We start from the raw sequence: 16547 nt of genomic DNA on the forward strand, positions 1-16547 counted from the left end.
AACAAGGGAGCATCACCTGGGAAGGAAAACGCCTCAGTAAGAAGAGGCAGGTGTAGCAGGGAATGGAGGAAAAATACTCGTTGATACAGTGTGCTCTCTTTGGGAGCCAAGAGAGTGAGACTGGGTTCTCCTCTGTGTTCTTTGAGGCTTCCCCAAAGAGACGTGTGAGGCTAGGGCTGCACCGGGGCAAGGAGAGGGTGCTGGGGTCACGTGCGAGTGTGTCAGTGCCCAGCTGCATCCTGGGGATAGTGGTGTGCTGGTTCTTTTCAGGCATATAGCTTTTCCCCATCAAAAGACACCTTTTTAAATGTTTGTGCTTTTTTCCATAAGTATACTGGCCAGTGGTATTGCAGCACACAAGCAGTGTTTAAAGAACATGCATTTGAGTTACCGAGGCAAGTCTCGGTGAGCCGAAACCTGTAGCCTTGGTCCCGTAGCTTCGCACTCCATGCACAGCCTCACTCTGTGTTTGCACCTTCCTTGGAAGCAGTTTGAAATCAAAGGGGGATGTTTTGTTTTTGGTGAGTGGAAAACAGGGCTCTCCCAAGGGAAGCTATAATGCATTTTGCTTTGAAATTGTGATCTCAATGTGGCTGAGCATATGAACACTTACGTACCATGGCAACTCTTTATTCATGTGTAAAGGTTAGGTGAAGAGCCCATGTTTCATTTAAATATAAAGGGTATCCAAGGCACTCTTCACATTGGTTCTGCTACAGAGTAGTTCTGTAAATGATGGGTAACACAAGAAACGTCTGTACTAAGGTGACCTTCTGTTCAGAGCAGCTTTTTACCCCATAGCAGATTACCGTCAAGTCCTGCAGCTTTTCGTTTGTTGTAGGTCTGGCCAGTAGACAAAGTGTATCCTGACATGAGCTTGCCTCATGTGTGATCAGCACCACCCACCTCCATATCTGCAGCCCGACCTGAGCACTTCCAGGAAAATTCTTCTTTCCCAAAGCACTTCCTCTAAATCAGAGGTAACCTAGGCCATTAAATGTGGGCCTGCATTCCTCCAAGTTGGGTCTTTCATACTCATTGTTTGTGAAATGACCACTATAGAACAGGAGGCAACAGCACTCTGGATCCTGTACTGGGCCCTAGAAGCCCTCTGACACTGTGGGTGGATGAGGTCAGCCACAATCCTCTTCCCCATTTACTTGACGTTCCCTCCCTATCTAAGACTCCACACCCAACGACCTTTTATCCTCCAAATTGCTCTTAAAAGTCCTCTTCATGGCCAGTGCCCACAAAAATCCCACGTGTCTGTCAGGTGCTCAGACACCAGAGCAGGCCCTTACTGGGGCCTAGTAACCTACCTAGTAACCTAGATAGGGCTGAAGGAGCTAAACCCACAGACAGTTGTAGTCATCGCTCTGGGTTTCCCATCCTGTCTCAGTGCCCATCTCGATCAGCACTCCAGGTCAGGTGCTGCCTGGGTTTCATCTCTCCAAGCTCCACATCAGCATTAATAATGTCTGGTTCAGCTGGCGGGGTACTTTGGGAAGTTGGCACCGTGTTTCCTGTGTCTTTGTTCAGTCCTGAGAATGCCAAGTGTGGTTGAGGAAATAATAGGTGATAGCCCTAGTGTGTGCCATGTAATCAGACAGACATCTCAAATGGCTCTCAGCCTCGCCGAGAGGCTGTCTTGAGGAGAGTGGTGCCTGCTGTTAGCTGCTCATGGCTGTTTCCAGGTCTTCCAGACATGTAAGCATGAACTTCAATCCAAGCAGAGCCTTGTCAGCCGCACGTGGCGGCTTCCCTTTCTTGGGTTGCATCAGGAGCTGTGAGACACCCGGCAGCACATCTCCAGGAGCGACACCATCGCCGTCTGGAGCCTGGATCCAGCTGCCTCTGCCTTCCCATCATCTTGAAGCAGAAGGGAAAGTCAAAAGCTCTATCATTTTACTGTATTCTCCCCTGGTCTATCATTGCTTAATTGTATCCCTGAGCTTTATTAAAGTTTGGGGTGAGTCATTGCCATGCTGAGATGAAAACAGAGCTGAGCGAATTTAGGAGGAGCGTCTTCCCATGTGCTGAGCAGGAGAACTCCCACAGCAGAGAGAAACTCCTATCACTCCATAGGTGTGTTGCATCATCTGCTTGCTCCTGCCTCTAATTTAATGCCCTAAATCCCATATCAAAACACCTGGAGTCCAAAGAGAATATAAAATAGACTTGGAAGAGGAAATTCATGCCAATTAGACATGCAGATCTCTCTTAATCACCTGAGATCTTCTTCCAAGCTCATGCAGGCCTTGTAATTGTGGTGCTATGTTGTTCTGCTGCATTGCCTATCCACAGAACCCACTTCCTTCTCCACCGTCGGAGTAAAGTTATAAGCATAAGCCAGGGTGGCTGCACTTCAGTGCCCTAATTGTGTTTCCTTTATGGCTACAGTAGTTGAAGCTCGTGAGGTACGTTGGAGAAAAGCACTATAGAACTGCAAACCATTGTCACAGCATAGGGAATTTCTTTGGGATGAACAGAAAGACCTCTGCCTCGCTGTGTAGGCATCGTTACAGCCCCTTGCACTTGCTGTTCTGGTTTGGGATGCAAGTCCAAAAGAATTCTTCTTTCTGAGGCTATGGTTCCTATCACCTCCCAGGCTGCTCCTCCTGGTACCTTTTCTGGGTTTCGTGTGCCTATTTGGCATTCTGGCATGGCTGGGAATATGCTGCTGTAGGCAGGGCAGGCACCTCAGGGTGGTGGAGGCAGCTCTGGACGTGTGTGTGTGTTCTGATAGGAGCTTGTGTGTTCTGATCACTCACCAGAGCAGGAGCACAGCATCACAGAGTAACTGGGACTGGAAGGGACCTCTGCAACTAATCTAGTCCAACCTCTCTACTCAAACCATTCTTTGTAGTTCCTTTAACCTCTTAGGTTTAAATAATTAATCGGTCACTTACCCACCTTTATTAAGTTATTTCAAGTATGTTTTATAAATATGTTTTGGAAATGAGTCGTGCCCCATCCCACCCTGAGTGAGTTAAATGTGAAAACTCCCATCATTGCTCTCCTCTTGTAAAAACTTTTTTGATTTAAGTCTCCTTTTGTTATAACTTTTCCTGTTAAAACTTTTCCTGGATTCAGTGGTTTTTGTTGTTGTTGTTGTTTGTTTGTTTGTTTGTTTTTTTGAGCCATTTGAAGCACCTAAGGTGCAGAATCATATTTCTCTATGTTTCTATGAAATAACAAAGGTAAGGGATCTTGGATTCTGCAGTGGTATTGTTGAAGGAAAGAATAAAAGAAACAACAACAGAAACCAACAAAACAAATAAAAAACACCAAAAATAGACAAACAATGAAACCCCAAACCAAACCAAAAAGCTCTGATCTTATTTAAGAAGAAAGGAAAGACCAGCTTGTCATGCACAAGGATTCCATTCCCAAACTCCTGGCATGATGTTATATCTGCTGAGCTCTCTTGTTACTGCAGTAGCTTAAAACTATTGAGCGAGCATGTATAGAAAAGAAGCCAATGTGCAAACTTTAGATTTTGTATGCCTAAAGGACTCGAATTTGAGGCTTTGCTTATGCTTCACAAAGTGTTTGAGATGTATGCTTTTCAAGGGCTGTGAAGGTACTGAGTTTCTGCTCTCTGTTTTCCTTGCAGGTGTGTTACTAGACATCCAGCAGCACTTTGGAGTCAAAGACAGTGGGGCTGGCTTACTACAGACAGGTAAGAGTATTTGTTTTCTTGCTGGTTTGGTAACCTTGCTCATCTCTGAAGGTTGCTTTCAGATTTCTTCACTTAAGGTCTTTGGCATGTTTGCTGCGAAATGCACTCTTACGAGGAAGAGGAATGAGGATGTGGTTGGGGGTTGTTTTTTGGGGGGGGGCGTTGTTTTGTTTTGCTGGTGGGCAAGAGGTCAGGGCTCAATGAGTGCAGAATGAGCCAAGAACAAAGGAACGTAATGATGTTATTTATGACAAATTCAAATAAGAGATGGCTACCTAGATCAGAAAGCTCATGATAGCCCAACAGCAGGATCCTGTTGTTCTTGCTCAACAGAGGTCAGTAGTAAGTATGAGGTGTGATGCCCTTCATGTGTTCTACAGAGAATCTGCTGAATGTACAGTAATTGGGAGTGCAGTGTGACACAAAAATGTAAAACACATCAGGACAAACACCTGAGGATGAAAACTGCAGGAAGTGCTGACAATCATTGCATTCATGCTACCTCATTGATTAAAAATACCCCTATGATTTTGGTGACATTACCATCAGACATTTCTCTCCCTGTATTTAAGGAAGAAAGATTATTGAAATTCTGATGTCTGTCCTTTTAATGTTGCAGACATCTGCAGACAGAGCTGTACAACCCCAGGAAAAACCCAGCTTTTCTGGCCTGTGGTCCAGAGGTGGTTTAAAGGAGTGGTTTTGTCAAGGACTAGAGATGATGACATTGAGTAGCAGTCTCATGCAGTTATGACAGCACATTTGATCTGATGGAGAGTTGAAAGGACTAGCCAGACAGCAAATGCAGTATTTTAAGGAGAGGAACAGTCTGGTTTGGAAGCTTCTGACAGAATTATTAGTTGGAGTTGTAGAATTGTGATGCTGTGGTTGTCCTGCCATTGTCCTCTGCCTGAGGAAACCGCACTGGAACAATTGTATCTCTGAAAAAGTTAGAATTTGATTAGGGTTAAAAGTAGTGGGGCAGAAAGATGTTTTTCCAATCCATTTTTTCACAGTGGTTACCAAATGCCCGCCAGGATCTTGTGCATGAAACCCTAGCCAACAAAAAGGTGTATAAAATGATTCACTCTTCATGACCACACTAGAGGTGAGAATGTTCTGGTGCTCCATCAGTTGGCCATTGATTTCAGGCTATTGGAGTCACGGCAACGTCTCCTCCGTGTTATTTTCTGCAGCCCATATCATAGCAGGTTCCTCATCTGTGGTTAGGCCTTCTTGGTAATGTTGCAATACAAATGATTAATAATAGTGCATAGTAGGGCTTAAAAAATCCTCTCCTTATGGGACAGCAGAGTCCAACTAAGCTGGTGTGTGCAGCACGTGTCCAGAACAGAAGGCCTGAGCTTTACAAGCGTAACTGATTATAAGTAGCATCAATCAGTTACGCCCAAAGTGGCACTGGGTGTCTGTCAGGCTCTTTTCTACAGCAATTATTTGTTTTTATTTATTGTGCTCAGAGGAACGGATCCTCAATGTATCATTAGACATGAAGTGCCTTCAACAAAATATTCTGGTGGAAAATGACACTTGCCAAAGCACATATATAATCTTCATTCCTCTCAGTGGATGAAATCCCTCGGCAGATGATTTACTGACAGCAAGCAAGAGCTAACCTCCAACGGGGCATTCCATTTGTTAATTGCAAGATGTGTTATTTATTTCTCTAGCAAACGTACAGGGCATCTGAAAACAGCATCACTGAGATATTGCAAGAGTGCTGCTGAGTGTGTCATGATTTTTGTAACCAATAAATATTGCTTTAAGAAAAGCAACATTTTCTCTTGTTTTTTGCTGATCTGAAAACTGAGGGCTTGACTTTGCCCCTGCTCTGTAGATACTAATGTATTAATCACAATGCCATCACAATCCAAGGAAAAGACTGCTCACAAAATAATGCACCATTTCACGTAAGTGAGGTTAGGGGCACATAACTGAAAACTTATTAAATGTATTACTTCAGCTTAACAAATTTCTGCCTGGCAGCTGGCCCATGACCCATGTAACCTTAACCCTGGCAGAATAAAACACGCTGGCTTAAACCGCTGTAAACACTACCTAAAATCTTGCGACTGTTCTCCAAGTCTGACCTCTCTAAGTGTGCAGACTGAGGGAAATGGATGCAGAGTGTAAAAGTGTTTGGCCAAGGTTGTAAAGGAAGCCTGCAGTTGAGCTGGGACCAGGACTGAAGTCTCCCAGACCTCTGCCTTAACCTTGAACAGTTCCTTTCCAAACAGAGAGTCAGAAATATCATCTTACTCCCAGGAGACGGTCCTGCTAACTAATTGAGTGATATGAGACGAAAGACTGCTCATCCTGAATATGTCCTCTGAATAAAGAGTAGATTAGTCTTCAGGTTGTTAATCCTGCATCTCAATGAGTCCTAAATTAATTTACAATGTTAATGAGGGGGAGTGAAATGTGGTATTCACTGTTAGTTCATATCATTCATCAAACAGGCTTTAAAAAATAATAAAGAAAATCCTTTTAACTGAGAAAAAACAAGGCTGCTCACAGTGCTTTAGGAAGAGATGGTGAAGAAAACTCAAACAGCAAGGGGAAAAGAAATCCACCAAAGGCAGTGTATCACCTTGCAGTCATACCATAACCCATTCTTTGCAGGCACAGCCGGTCTCGTAGCTCCCTCACTCCGAACATTCAAAAGCCAATTCATGCACTCTCAGCTTCTGCTGCTCTCTGGAAAGCAAAGGTGACTGCTTTCTTAGGAATTGCCAAGACAGAATTTGAATTTTCATCTTGTTTTATATTAATCCCAAGATACAAGATATTTGCCTAGGAGATATGATGAAAACTGGCTATGGGGAAACTGTAACTCCCTGCACAGCAAAATTGCAGGGACGCTCCAGCCTCATCCATAATGGAAAGGAGCAGAATGTGGTAGCCTCTGTAGCAAGGATCCCGTGACAGCAAAGGACACACTGACAGATGTATCACAATTGCTGCTTGCTCAGTAGCATTGTAGAGTAACAGGCGTATAACTATGTTGATTTCAGAGCCACAATTATGCCTTAATGATACTAAAATTCTTCCCTTTTAAAGCACTACATGCGCACAGTTATATAAATAATAGTTAAGTGCACTTAATGGTCCTACAGGTCAGCATCCAAGCTTAATTGTTTCCTTTCCTTTCTTACTGGTTGCCTTTCCCAGATGGAGAAAGGATAATCTTGACTGATCTCAAAAGGTGATGAAGCATCTCCTTGCCCACTTGAGTAGGGGCAGCAATTTGGACTTGCCAAAACTAGAGTCCTCTTAAAACACAAAAACTGGGATTATGGGGAACAGACTTACCAAACTGCTTCAAAATAGTGTTATTTATATCACATTTGCTTCCATATGCAGTTAGACCACAGGAACATTGCCCACTACTGCATTGTTTTTCACTGAATTTTCTTTCCCTTCTTTCTTCATTTTTTGTGCTTTATTGCTCTGCCTGCTTTCCTTGTCCTTGAGTTTATTTTGCTTTTGCATTTCTTGCCAGTGGCTACTTAGCAGACCAGAGCTCTAATAATAATAGTGCCTGGCTGTCAGTACAGTTTGTCTTCTGTATATCTCAGGATTTTTTTATATAGGAGGGAAAATGAGGCTTGCCCTTTTCTACAGATGGAAACCAAGAAAGCCAGATGGGAGAAATGTCCTGCCCAAAGTCACACAGCAGGCCTGAGGCAGAGCCAGAATGAGAACTGCAGTCCAGTTCCTGGACACAGCACTCAGCCAGGGCAGTGGTTAGACCCAGAGCTTTGGTCCTTGTTAACGGCACCTTAATCTCCTAGCCCAGGCAGCTCAGGCTCTGGGGAAGGCACAATAAACAGTGGGGACTTCTGCAAGCAGAAGCTGTGAGCCATCAAATGGAGGTTATGGCAAGGATTTTGTTGAAATTCAGAGGGGTTGTTGTCAGGAAGAGCATAGGGATGTCATTAGAGCAAATCCTGGTAACCAGAAGTTTGTACCACCAGGTCAGAAGCAAGGAAATGTAAGGCAGTAGAGATCTGGAAGGGAACTGCGGCTCTGAAAGAACTTGTCTCTGCACACAAGGAGGAGATGGGCACTTCCTTGAATGCCTTTCAGCCCCTGGTTTTCCCAGGAAGCCTAGGTACTTTCTTAAGTCTCGTTGTGGGCTGATTTTTCTTGTAAGGATCAATTGCAACTAAAACTTCTGTTCATTTGAAAAGTGAAACTTTTACCCGCCGGAGTTGCCCTACCTTTTGAGCTAACCTAGCCTTGCAATAGGTTGCAACCTTACAAGGCTGTTAGCAGCTCCAGCGTGCTGTGATTGTATCAAGCAGGCTAAGGGCCTGTGAAGTGGGTGGGAGACTTGACATAGGGGAGTGCATACGGGAATGATGAGATAAACCAGACTCACTAGATGGAAGGTTTTTCTTTCAACTGCCTTTGACTCCCATCTTGTCATTGGCTTGTGATGACAGTCGATACTGCTCTGACATTTTTGATGTATTCCAAACAAAGACCACTGCCTCTGGATGAGATGCTAACCTTGAATATGTGTATATTACATGATCTGTAGGTGCCCCATGTTTCTTTCCTATTCTACCATCTGCTTCCACCTGAATAGATGCTGTCTTGTTTCCCATGCCTGCTGTGCATAACTCAGTCAAATCTTCATCTTTCACTTCTTCCTGCACATGCTATCTGTTCTTCTTGCCTTGCTAGAGCAGAGGAACTAATCTTTTGGACACCTCCCTGTTTTCTATTTAAAATTCACAAGCTTTCATTTTGAGTGAATGTCTTCTCCACATCACAAGGAAAGCACTCCCCAAGGCCTGGTATTGCAGGTGTCCCGTGCTATTGCAAGCCAGAAGATGAGGCAGAAAGCTTTGTAGCTGCTCTTCTTGATTCATGACTGCAAACGGTTGGTACCACCATGCCCTGCCCAAAGAAGGTCATACCTCTGTCATCTCTTTCCCCAGCCATGCTAAACATCCTTACATCCAGGTTACCCCGCTGGGGCTCTGGAGCTCTGAATGCCAGGACAGGATGGATCTCTCTTTGTGCTGAGAGCAGATCCTCAAAGTCATATAAACAATGAGTAAAGCCTCTTTCCCCATTTCACTCTCTCTGTTTGATTTTGTGTAATTTTTTCAGAACTTCTCCAACATTTGTATATTGGTAATACAGGGATTAGGGCAGTTTGTATAGGACAGCTCGGGTTTAAGCAATAAAGATGAAAAAGGAGGGCTGTATGTTCACACAATGTGCCCCAATTAATGTTTGTGAGAAGGGTAGCAGGGACAGCCCCTGCCCAAATTTATCCTATTTTAGTGTTGAGTTATGAAAAAGTTCTTCGTTTGGAGCATGGTAGGTGCTGAAATAGGATCCACTAAAAGAGTGAATACAGAATCTGGCAGACTAGAGACTGTGGTTCAGACCCACATGGACTGAAACACCGTCTGCTTTCCAGGAAACAGACTCTACTGGAGTATGTTTCAATGTGATCTAACAGAAGATTCAGCTGCCTTCTTCCTTTAAGCCGGTTTTTAATTTACCAAGGTAGGGTGACCTGAGATAGACCAGAGCCTGATTATTGCCCGCCTAAGTCCTTTACACGTTCCGGCAGGCCTTTTGTCCTGTGTGCTAGGATGGTGTCCGACACGCCAAGAAGTCTGGGCAGTCTGAAGGTCTGATTCATGAAGCAGTTAAGCCTATTTGGAAATCCCTCTGCAATCAAGAATGGAAGTATTTTCTTGAATCAGTGAGCAGGTTGTGGGAAAATGTGTTTGTGCCCTAGCCCAGTCCCCTGTACGCTGAGGACCGGGCTATAAAAATGCTGCTTACAATGTGAGCTATCACTAGACAGCCCTATATTGCAAAGTAAATAATCTTTTCTGGGGGGAGAAGGACAGGGAGGGGAAGATGTCCTTGGCTGCTGCTAACAGGAGGTAAATGCTTGAGCCAGGGTTGCACTTTGTTTTTTTATTTTATCTTTTTATTGTACGTGTCAGCAAGTGAGTGCAGGCTCCTAGAACAGGGGAACTCTCCAGACTGGCTTGTCTTCATTAACGTCTTGATTTTATGGTGCTACATGGCCGCTAACACAACATAACAATTCATTTCCCTGTCCCGCCTTCCTGCTTTGCAGAAGGAAGGTTTGCCCTAACTGTTGGCCTTTCAGCCAGGGCAGGTACTTGAGCTGGTGTTGCAAGAGACGCTTGCACTTGTGCTGCCTGTGGCGTGCCTGTTCTTTAAGGAGATACTGGCCTATTTCCCCTTAGGCTGTAGTTCCAGCACCTCTTGCCAAAGCTGTGTTCATTTCTGTAATTTATTATAAGTTTGAGGGGAGAGATTTCCCACAGATTTTAGAGAAGTAGTTATCATTCCACCCAAATTTCTCATAGTTTTTAACATAGCCTGCTCATCTCCCCCTGAATGTGTTCCTCAAACCTCAGAATTTCATTCAGGCTCTTCATACTGGAAGAAGGAATTTTTGTTGGGATTGTGTGGTGCTTTTAACCAACCTCCTCTTAATACCAGCTCTGCAACCTCATATAGCAGGCTTCTGCAAGGTATTACGTGTATTGTACCCAAATAGTTCAGAAGGGCTAGACTTGCTGCCTTTTGTTATTTACATTAACACTGCTTTTGGACTTCTGAAAGGAGATGAGCATTTGAATTATCTTAAAGTTTTCAGTTGTTTTTTTCCCTGCTGTTATTAGGCATCTAGTGGCTACCAGTTGCTGAAAGAGAGAGGTGTGTACTTGTATTCAAGACTTCACATTTGGCTTACTTTTTATCCTTCCCCTTTGTGATGACACTAAAAGCTTTTGTGAGTAAGTGGACAACCTGCTGAGCTTTAATGCATGCTTTTCATTGAGTCTGTGAGTCTGATCTTCAAGTAAGGTGAGCAGAGGATTGTTTCTGTGTAATCTAAACCAGAAGGAGCTCTGTATTCCCTCTTTACCCTGATCTGGATCTGTGCATACAGTTGCTACTGATTCCCATTGAGCCCAATGTAAAGGTACGTGTTTGCCCAGAGGGGAAGATTTTTTGTCTTGACTTGGAGGGAAGGAGGACATAAGTCTTCTATGAACTCAGGGTAAGAAAATAGACCTAACCTTTACAGTGCGTTCTGTATATTTACCGTGCTTCATCTCAGGGGAGCCGTGAATGTTTTTCGCTCTTAAAAGATTTATTTTAGGATTGTTTTGGTTTTGTGTTGTTCCTCGCACACATCTGAAGAACTCTCATTTTCTTCGAATGCAAACCTAGAGCTCTGCAGGGCAGCAAGTTCTGTGTTGTGAAAAATGTAAGCAGTTATGTTCATACAGGGGTCTCGGATTGGGTGATAAAGAGGTCAGGCTTGGCCTGTGCCTGCTGGGAGATTTCCAAGCTAATTCCGTGTAGTTGGAAGCGTTGTCGGAGGAGGTGTTTGATTTGAAAAGAGATCATTTGGATAAACCAAATAGTTTTGACCCAGTGTGAAGGAGCTCTGGAGCACCGGAGGTACCATCTTGCTATGAAGCAAAGTGCACTGCTGTTAGTATTTGTAACACAGCAGGCACCTCACAGTCTCTGGAAGTACTGGGGCATTTCTGTACTGGGGGAATGAAATATTAGGGTTCTGGACCAAACCTTGTCGTTGTTTTATTTCTCTGATGTCCTGTCTTGAGTTCCAGGTGATCTGAACATTTGGCTTTTCCTCCAAACTAGTGGTTCTCAAAATTTTTGGGCTGTGTACCAGACCACTTTACGTTCTTACAATCAGATTTTTATAGTGAATTTATAGTAATTTTTCCTGTATGCTGATAGAAGGTTGTATAGCAAAGACCAATTTTCTCTTTAAATTATGCAGGGAACCTGCTTTCAGAGGGGAAATATTACTGACCACAGTCATTGCTTATCCCAGTTTGACATCAGTTCTCACAAAAAATCTGAGTGTACATAAACATTTTTGGCTGAACGCTCTCTTCAGTTGTTTTCAAGTTTTAGTCAGATGACTGTGAATGGTGTAGGTTCTTAACAATCAAATATCAGAGGAAAAATAACCAGTTATTTGATGGGGTGAATGGTGGAAGGAGGTGTTCACACACACTGATGTTCTTTGCTGCTGCAAGCAGGGAAATGTCTTCATTTTCAGCAGGAAGGATGTTTCCTGATAATGTTCAGTCCTGATCTTTTTATTCCCCCCACTCAGTTACACATCAAGTTATTCTGAATTTAAAATTTAGACAGATTTAACCATTTCCTTTAGCAATTTTCATGCATTAATGTTCACAGCAACAGGAATTATTTTGCATATTCTCTTGCTGCATCATTCTCCTTGCTCTTGGTAGACGCACTGGACTGGAGATGAGGCGATTCTGATTTATGCTGTTGTGGGATAGCAGGGTTGAGCTGAGAACATTAATAGTAGCATAATCTTCCTGCAAAGAGTTGCCTTAAATAAATAAGAAGTTGCAATAGCTTTAACTTTTTTGAGATACATTAAGTAATTTTAACTGGATGGTTACAATAAATTACTATTAAGGTAGGCTTGGAAGTGATTTAGGGAGGTGATACAGATGAAGTAGTTTGATTTCTTTTCACAGTTCTCCAGTGAAACATGCTCCAAGTTATTTGTTACTGGCTTTTTCCTTGCCTCTGCCCACCCTGTATTTGAGGGGTCCTGATGAGGTTTGGGGGGTTAGCTGTCAGCTCCATGCTTCCGTATTCAGCACACTGTAGTTTTTCCAACCTACCTGGCCATATAAATAACATTAAAAGTGCCTGAGTTCTCTTGGCCACGCCTTTTGAGCACTAGAAATCATTGGCAAAGTCTGACAAAGAGAAGTGCTATTTCATGGGAGCCTTTGTGATTAAACAGAGTCATGTAAGGAAGATGGGTGAGTTAAAGAAAAAGAAAAGTATTTTTTTTCTTACTCTGGAATGCGCAGGGTGCTTTTAGAGATCCATGTGTCATGAAACTAAGTTGCATTCAATTTAAGCATCCGGGCTGTTTTTAAAAGCAGTCTCCTATTTTACAGGTGTGGTTTGGGATATATAAATGCTTACCTAATTGTGACTGCAAATCAAAGTAGTTAAGTGGCACAAGTAGCACCAGCAAAATTGCTCCCAGGGTAAATTGCAAGCTCAAAATTAGTGACTGAGTTGAGGATCCTTTAAAAACACGATACTAAAAATAGATATTAGTTCAGAAGTGCTGATGTAAAGAGTTGTTATGGTGAGAACCATGCAAGTGTTTGACTAGATAAATCCACCTCCTTCATCAATCTTCTTGAAGGTAAAACTGCAGAACAGGAACATGAAAATGTCACATCATTTTTTCTTTTTTCTTTCCTCCCCCCCCCCCCCCATTTTTAAATTGACATCTTCCACCAGCAATATGCTGCCCATATGACATCCTCGCTGCAGGAGTTCACAAGAGCACTGCTAAAATGTATAAATCTAATGCACTGCTCTGTTGCTCCAGCTCACGGTGCAGAATTTAAGTTATCAGCTCTGCAGCAGCTTTTGCTTAGTCATGTGGGCTTGGAATGATGATCCATCTCTAAGGGTCATTATTTTATTTTATTTTGCATTTTTTTGTAAAAATGATGAAATCTTCTCATAAAGAAGCCTACTTCTTCAGGATGTTTAGCTTCACAAATACCTGCCGTGCCCTGTCGAAATACCAGCCTTGCAAGTTGGCTGCTGTGCTGAAGGTGCTGGGGGTTTGTTGGCTGCAGGGGGGCTGTAAAAAGACAGCAAGGAAAATCGAATGCAAGATCCTGTACTGGATTCAGCATCCTGTACGTACGTGGGCTGTTTGGGAGCTTCTTTTCTCTTTTCTTGTCTTGTTGAATGATCTGCTGTACTTTCAGTTTAGCAGTAACACATGCCAGATATTTTAGACGTGGATACAATCAGTGGAACCTTGTAGAAAAATAATTGCAGTGAGCTGAAGTCTGCAGCAACCGCTGCACTGGTGATCTCTGGCAGCGTTGCAGGCTTCCCTTTTCCATAGAGGTGGTTTGACATTTCAGTGTCTGGCCACAGAAATAAGGAGATTTCATGGGGAGGCTGTGTACCTTTATGAGGGAGCCTTGCCTTTGTGTAAGGATACATCCTAAGAAAGCCTGGGGTCCTGGTGATGGCTAGAACAGTTTTCCCTGTTTGACACACACGGTGACTTTTGCAACCTGTGCCAACAAAAGTGGTGGAAAATATAATTCTTTTCCTGGGTCTTCGAAGTGTGTGACTCATGGTTTGTGTGGACATTTTGACTTGCTAATAGGAATTGCAGCACTGCAAAAGTCCTGTTTGGTATCTCTACATCTCTAGATCTCTAGATCTTTGGCTATAGCCAGAGTTGGCCCTAAATCTCTTTTTTTTTTTTTTTTTTTTTTTTTTTTTTTTTGCATTCCTACATAACAGCTGTCCCCAGAAATGCTACACTTAAAACCCTAAGTTCAGTTTGCTTTGGTTTCTGAGCTGTACCACCTGAGCTGACACCCTAGCCTGTAAATCCTGTTCAGATAGTTTCTTTTTGTCGCTACAGGCAGATGTGAGAGTAAGAAGAAACAGTAGGATCTACTAACTTTTCCAGGATTGTCCTTCAGTTCTCAGGGAATTATTATTTGCTTGATATGAGAATAGGGAGTTATATGGAGGAAAAGTGGATTCTTTTGATAGGTTGTCGTGGTTCACGTACAAAGAGACTTGGCTGCGTATTGCTTACTCGATTCTATGTGTACCCTGTGTATGGGGGGTGTTCAGGCTTGGTTATGTGAAGTGAAGCAGAGTTCAGCACCCTCTGCAAACAGGACCTTCCAGCACCTCACAAGATCACCGAGGCTAAATCTGCAACCATGTGTTTACCATGCTGGTGGTGAATTGTGCTCCATCAGGTGTGGGTCTGCTACTGTGGGTCTGGTGTCAGCAGCCCAGAGATGCAGGGGTTTCATTTCTGTTTTTCCCACCCAGAGCCTTCAGTTACTTCCAGCTGTGTGCTAGCTGGATTGAAACCCACGGATGTAATAATACGGCAAATTATTAGCAAATATGATAAAAAAGTGTGTGTGTGGAGGGGGCAAAGCAAAGCAAAAACATTAAAAAGAAAGCTCTCTTGAAAAAACAGGAGAGATAACAGATTTTCCTGAAAAGCAGGTTGTCCAAAGTTGTCCTTGTTCTCTGAGGATGGTTTATGGCAGCAAAGGTGATAATACAGGATATTATACAATGAATGTTGAATTTTCACTAAAAGCTCCCCAGTGAGATATTTCAATCATCTGCTAATGTTATACCTCCCAGTTGCTTGGACAATGCAGTATATGACACTGAGCTGCAAAAATATTTGCATTTTGTATAAAAGGTGTTAGTTTTACTCGTTTGGACTTAGTGAGATTGGTCTTTATGGGTTCTTAGTCCAGAAACTAGGCTCCTATGTCTAATCACCAGGTAAATAAACTGCTGGCAACGCCAGAGCAAGTTTTCCCCCAAGACTCAGGTTTTGGCTATAGAGGACTGCTAGTAGGAAGCGTATCTGTCATCCTGGGAAGTTGATGATGGTGTGGTGTCTAGGGAAGGGAATGGAGAAAGTGCTGAACTCAGACTGACTTTAGATGGGCCACCAGTCAGTCATCACTCTCACCCGCTACATATTTAGGCCTGATTGAAATGGTCTTTTTTAATATGTTAACAATCCCTGGATTCACCAAATATTGCCTTTCCTTTTTCCATTAAAGTAACTGATGAAGCATAAAGGCATTGCATTTGCAAACCTTGTGCATTGCAGTATTTATTTCAATGAGTTGTTTTCTACTAGTACTCATTCTGCCAGAAATATACTGGTGAGAATAAATGTAAAAGCAGAGATTATTTAAAACAGGAACCCAGTCATGCACTGGCTATTGAAACAACTATTAACCTTGGGTTCTTTTATAGAGGTCATCTTCTTTTATCCAGGGATGCACCTTCAGTTGCCAAGCTCGCTCCTGGATCTGCATTTCGGCTTGCTATTGGAGTGTTTGTACAAGTCAGGGATACCTTGGAAATTCTTCTGGGTAATAATCTTAGAAATAACAACTGTCAGACAGATCCCCAGTGCAGGCTCCACTGTAGTTATGATTCTTTTCCTTTTGCAAACCATGGTGAATTAAAACATTGGGAACAATGTCAGTATTTGAACAATTTCCTTAAAGAGGTTTATCGCTTTCTGAAGGCCACTCAGAAAGACGTACTCTTTGCCTAAATTGCTGTTTATAAAAGCAAGAGTCAAGAGCATTTCCAAATGATGCCAGCCAAAACGAATCAATGAATAATTTCTGTGGAATCACAGTGGCCACGTGGAGGGCCGAGAGGGGCTTCCTTCCATGCTCCCGCTTGCTGTCAGGTGAAGACTGCTTCAACGCATAGGTGTTTGTCTGCAGCCTGCTGGTTTTTCAGTTCTGTTTTCCTGCTGTCAATATGTAATTGCAAATTGCAGTCAATAACAACATTTCTTTCTATTTACTTGGCAGTACAAACGCCTACTGAAATGTTGCTGCCGTTTGGCAAAGCAGGTGTGTAAGCCCGTGGCCCTGTACCTGGCAGAGAGGTGCCGAGGTGCAGGTGGGCACGAAGTGGGGATGGAGTCGGACACCAAGTCGGAAGCGTTCACAACCCCTCTGCTGTGCTCAGGCCACGGCTGCTCGAGCGGTGATGGTGGCCGCTCTGCACTGTGCTGGCTGCACAAAGCTGCGTGAGGTGGGACGTTGTAGGGTCCTCTGTATGTTGTAGGGTCCTCCAGATGTCATAGGGTCCTCCTCCAAACTTCTCTGGCTTGCCCCTGTGTCTTGTTAGACGTTGGGTTTGGGTGGGTGCCTGGAAAGCCCGTCTCTTTTGGTTAGGAGAA

The 16547-nt window shown here is 43.3% G+C and overlaps 1 protein-coding gene across 2 annotated transcripts in view; it reads left to right on the plus strand.

Annotated features, from left to right (window-relative positions):
• LOC310884569 (sphingosine-1-phosphate transporter SPNS2-like) overlaps positions 1–16547 on the plus strand; it is a 136182-nt gene that overhangs the window by 31962 nt on the left and 87673 nt on the right. For both annotated transcript variants that reach the window (XR_014574287.1, XM_083806511.1), the window contains exon 2: positions 3617–3682. Coding sequence is in view for 1 of the 2 variants with exons in the window: in XM_083806511.1 (XP_083662637.1) it covers positions 3617–3682 (66 nt within the window). In the remaining variant the exon portion in view is untranslated. The remainder of the gene's footprint in view (positions 1–3616; positions 3683–16547) is intronic.

Source organism: Anser anser, assembly GCF_964211835.1.
Source record: "Anser anser genome assembly, chromosome: 20".
Classification (NCBI taxonomy): domain Eukaryota; kingdom Metazoa; phylum Chordata; class Aves; order Anseriformes; family Anatidae; genus Anser; species Anser anser.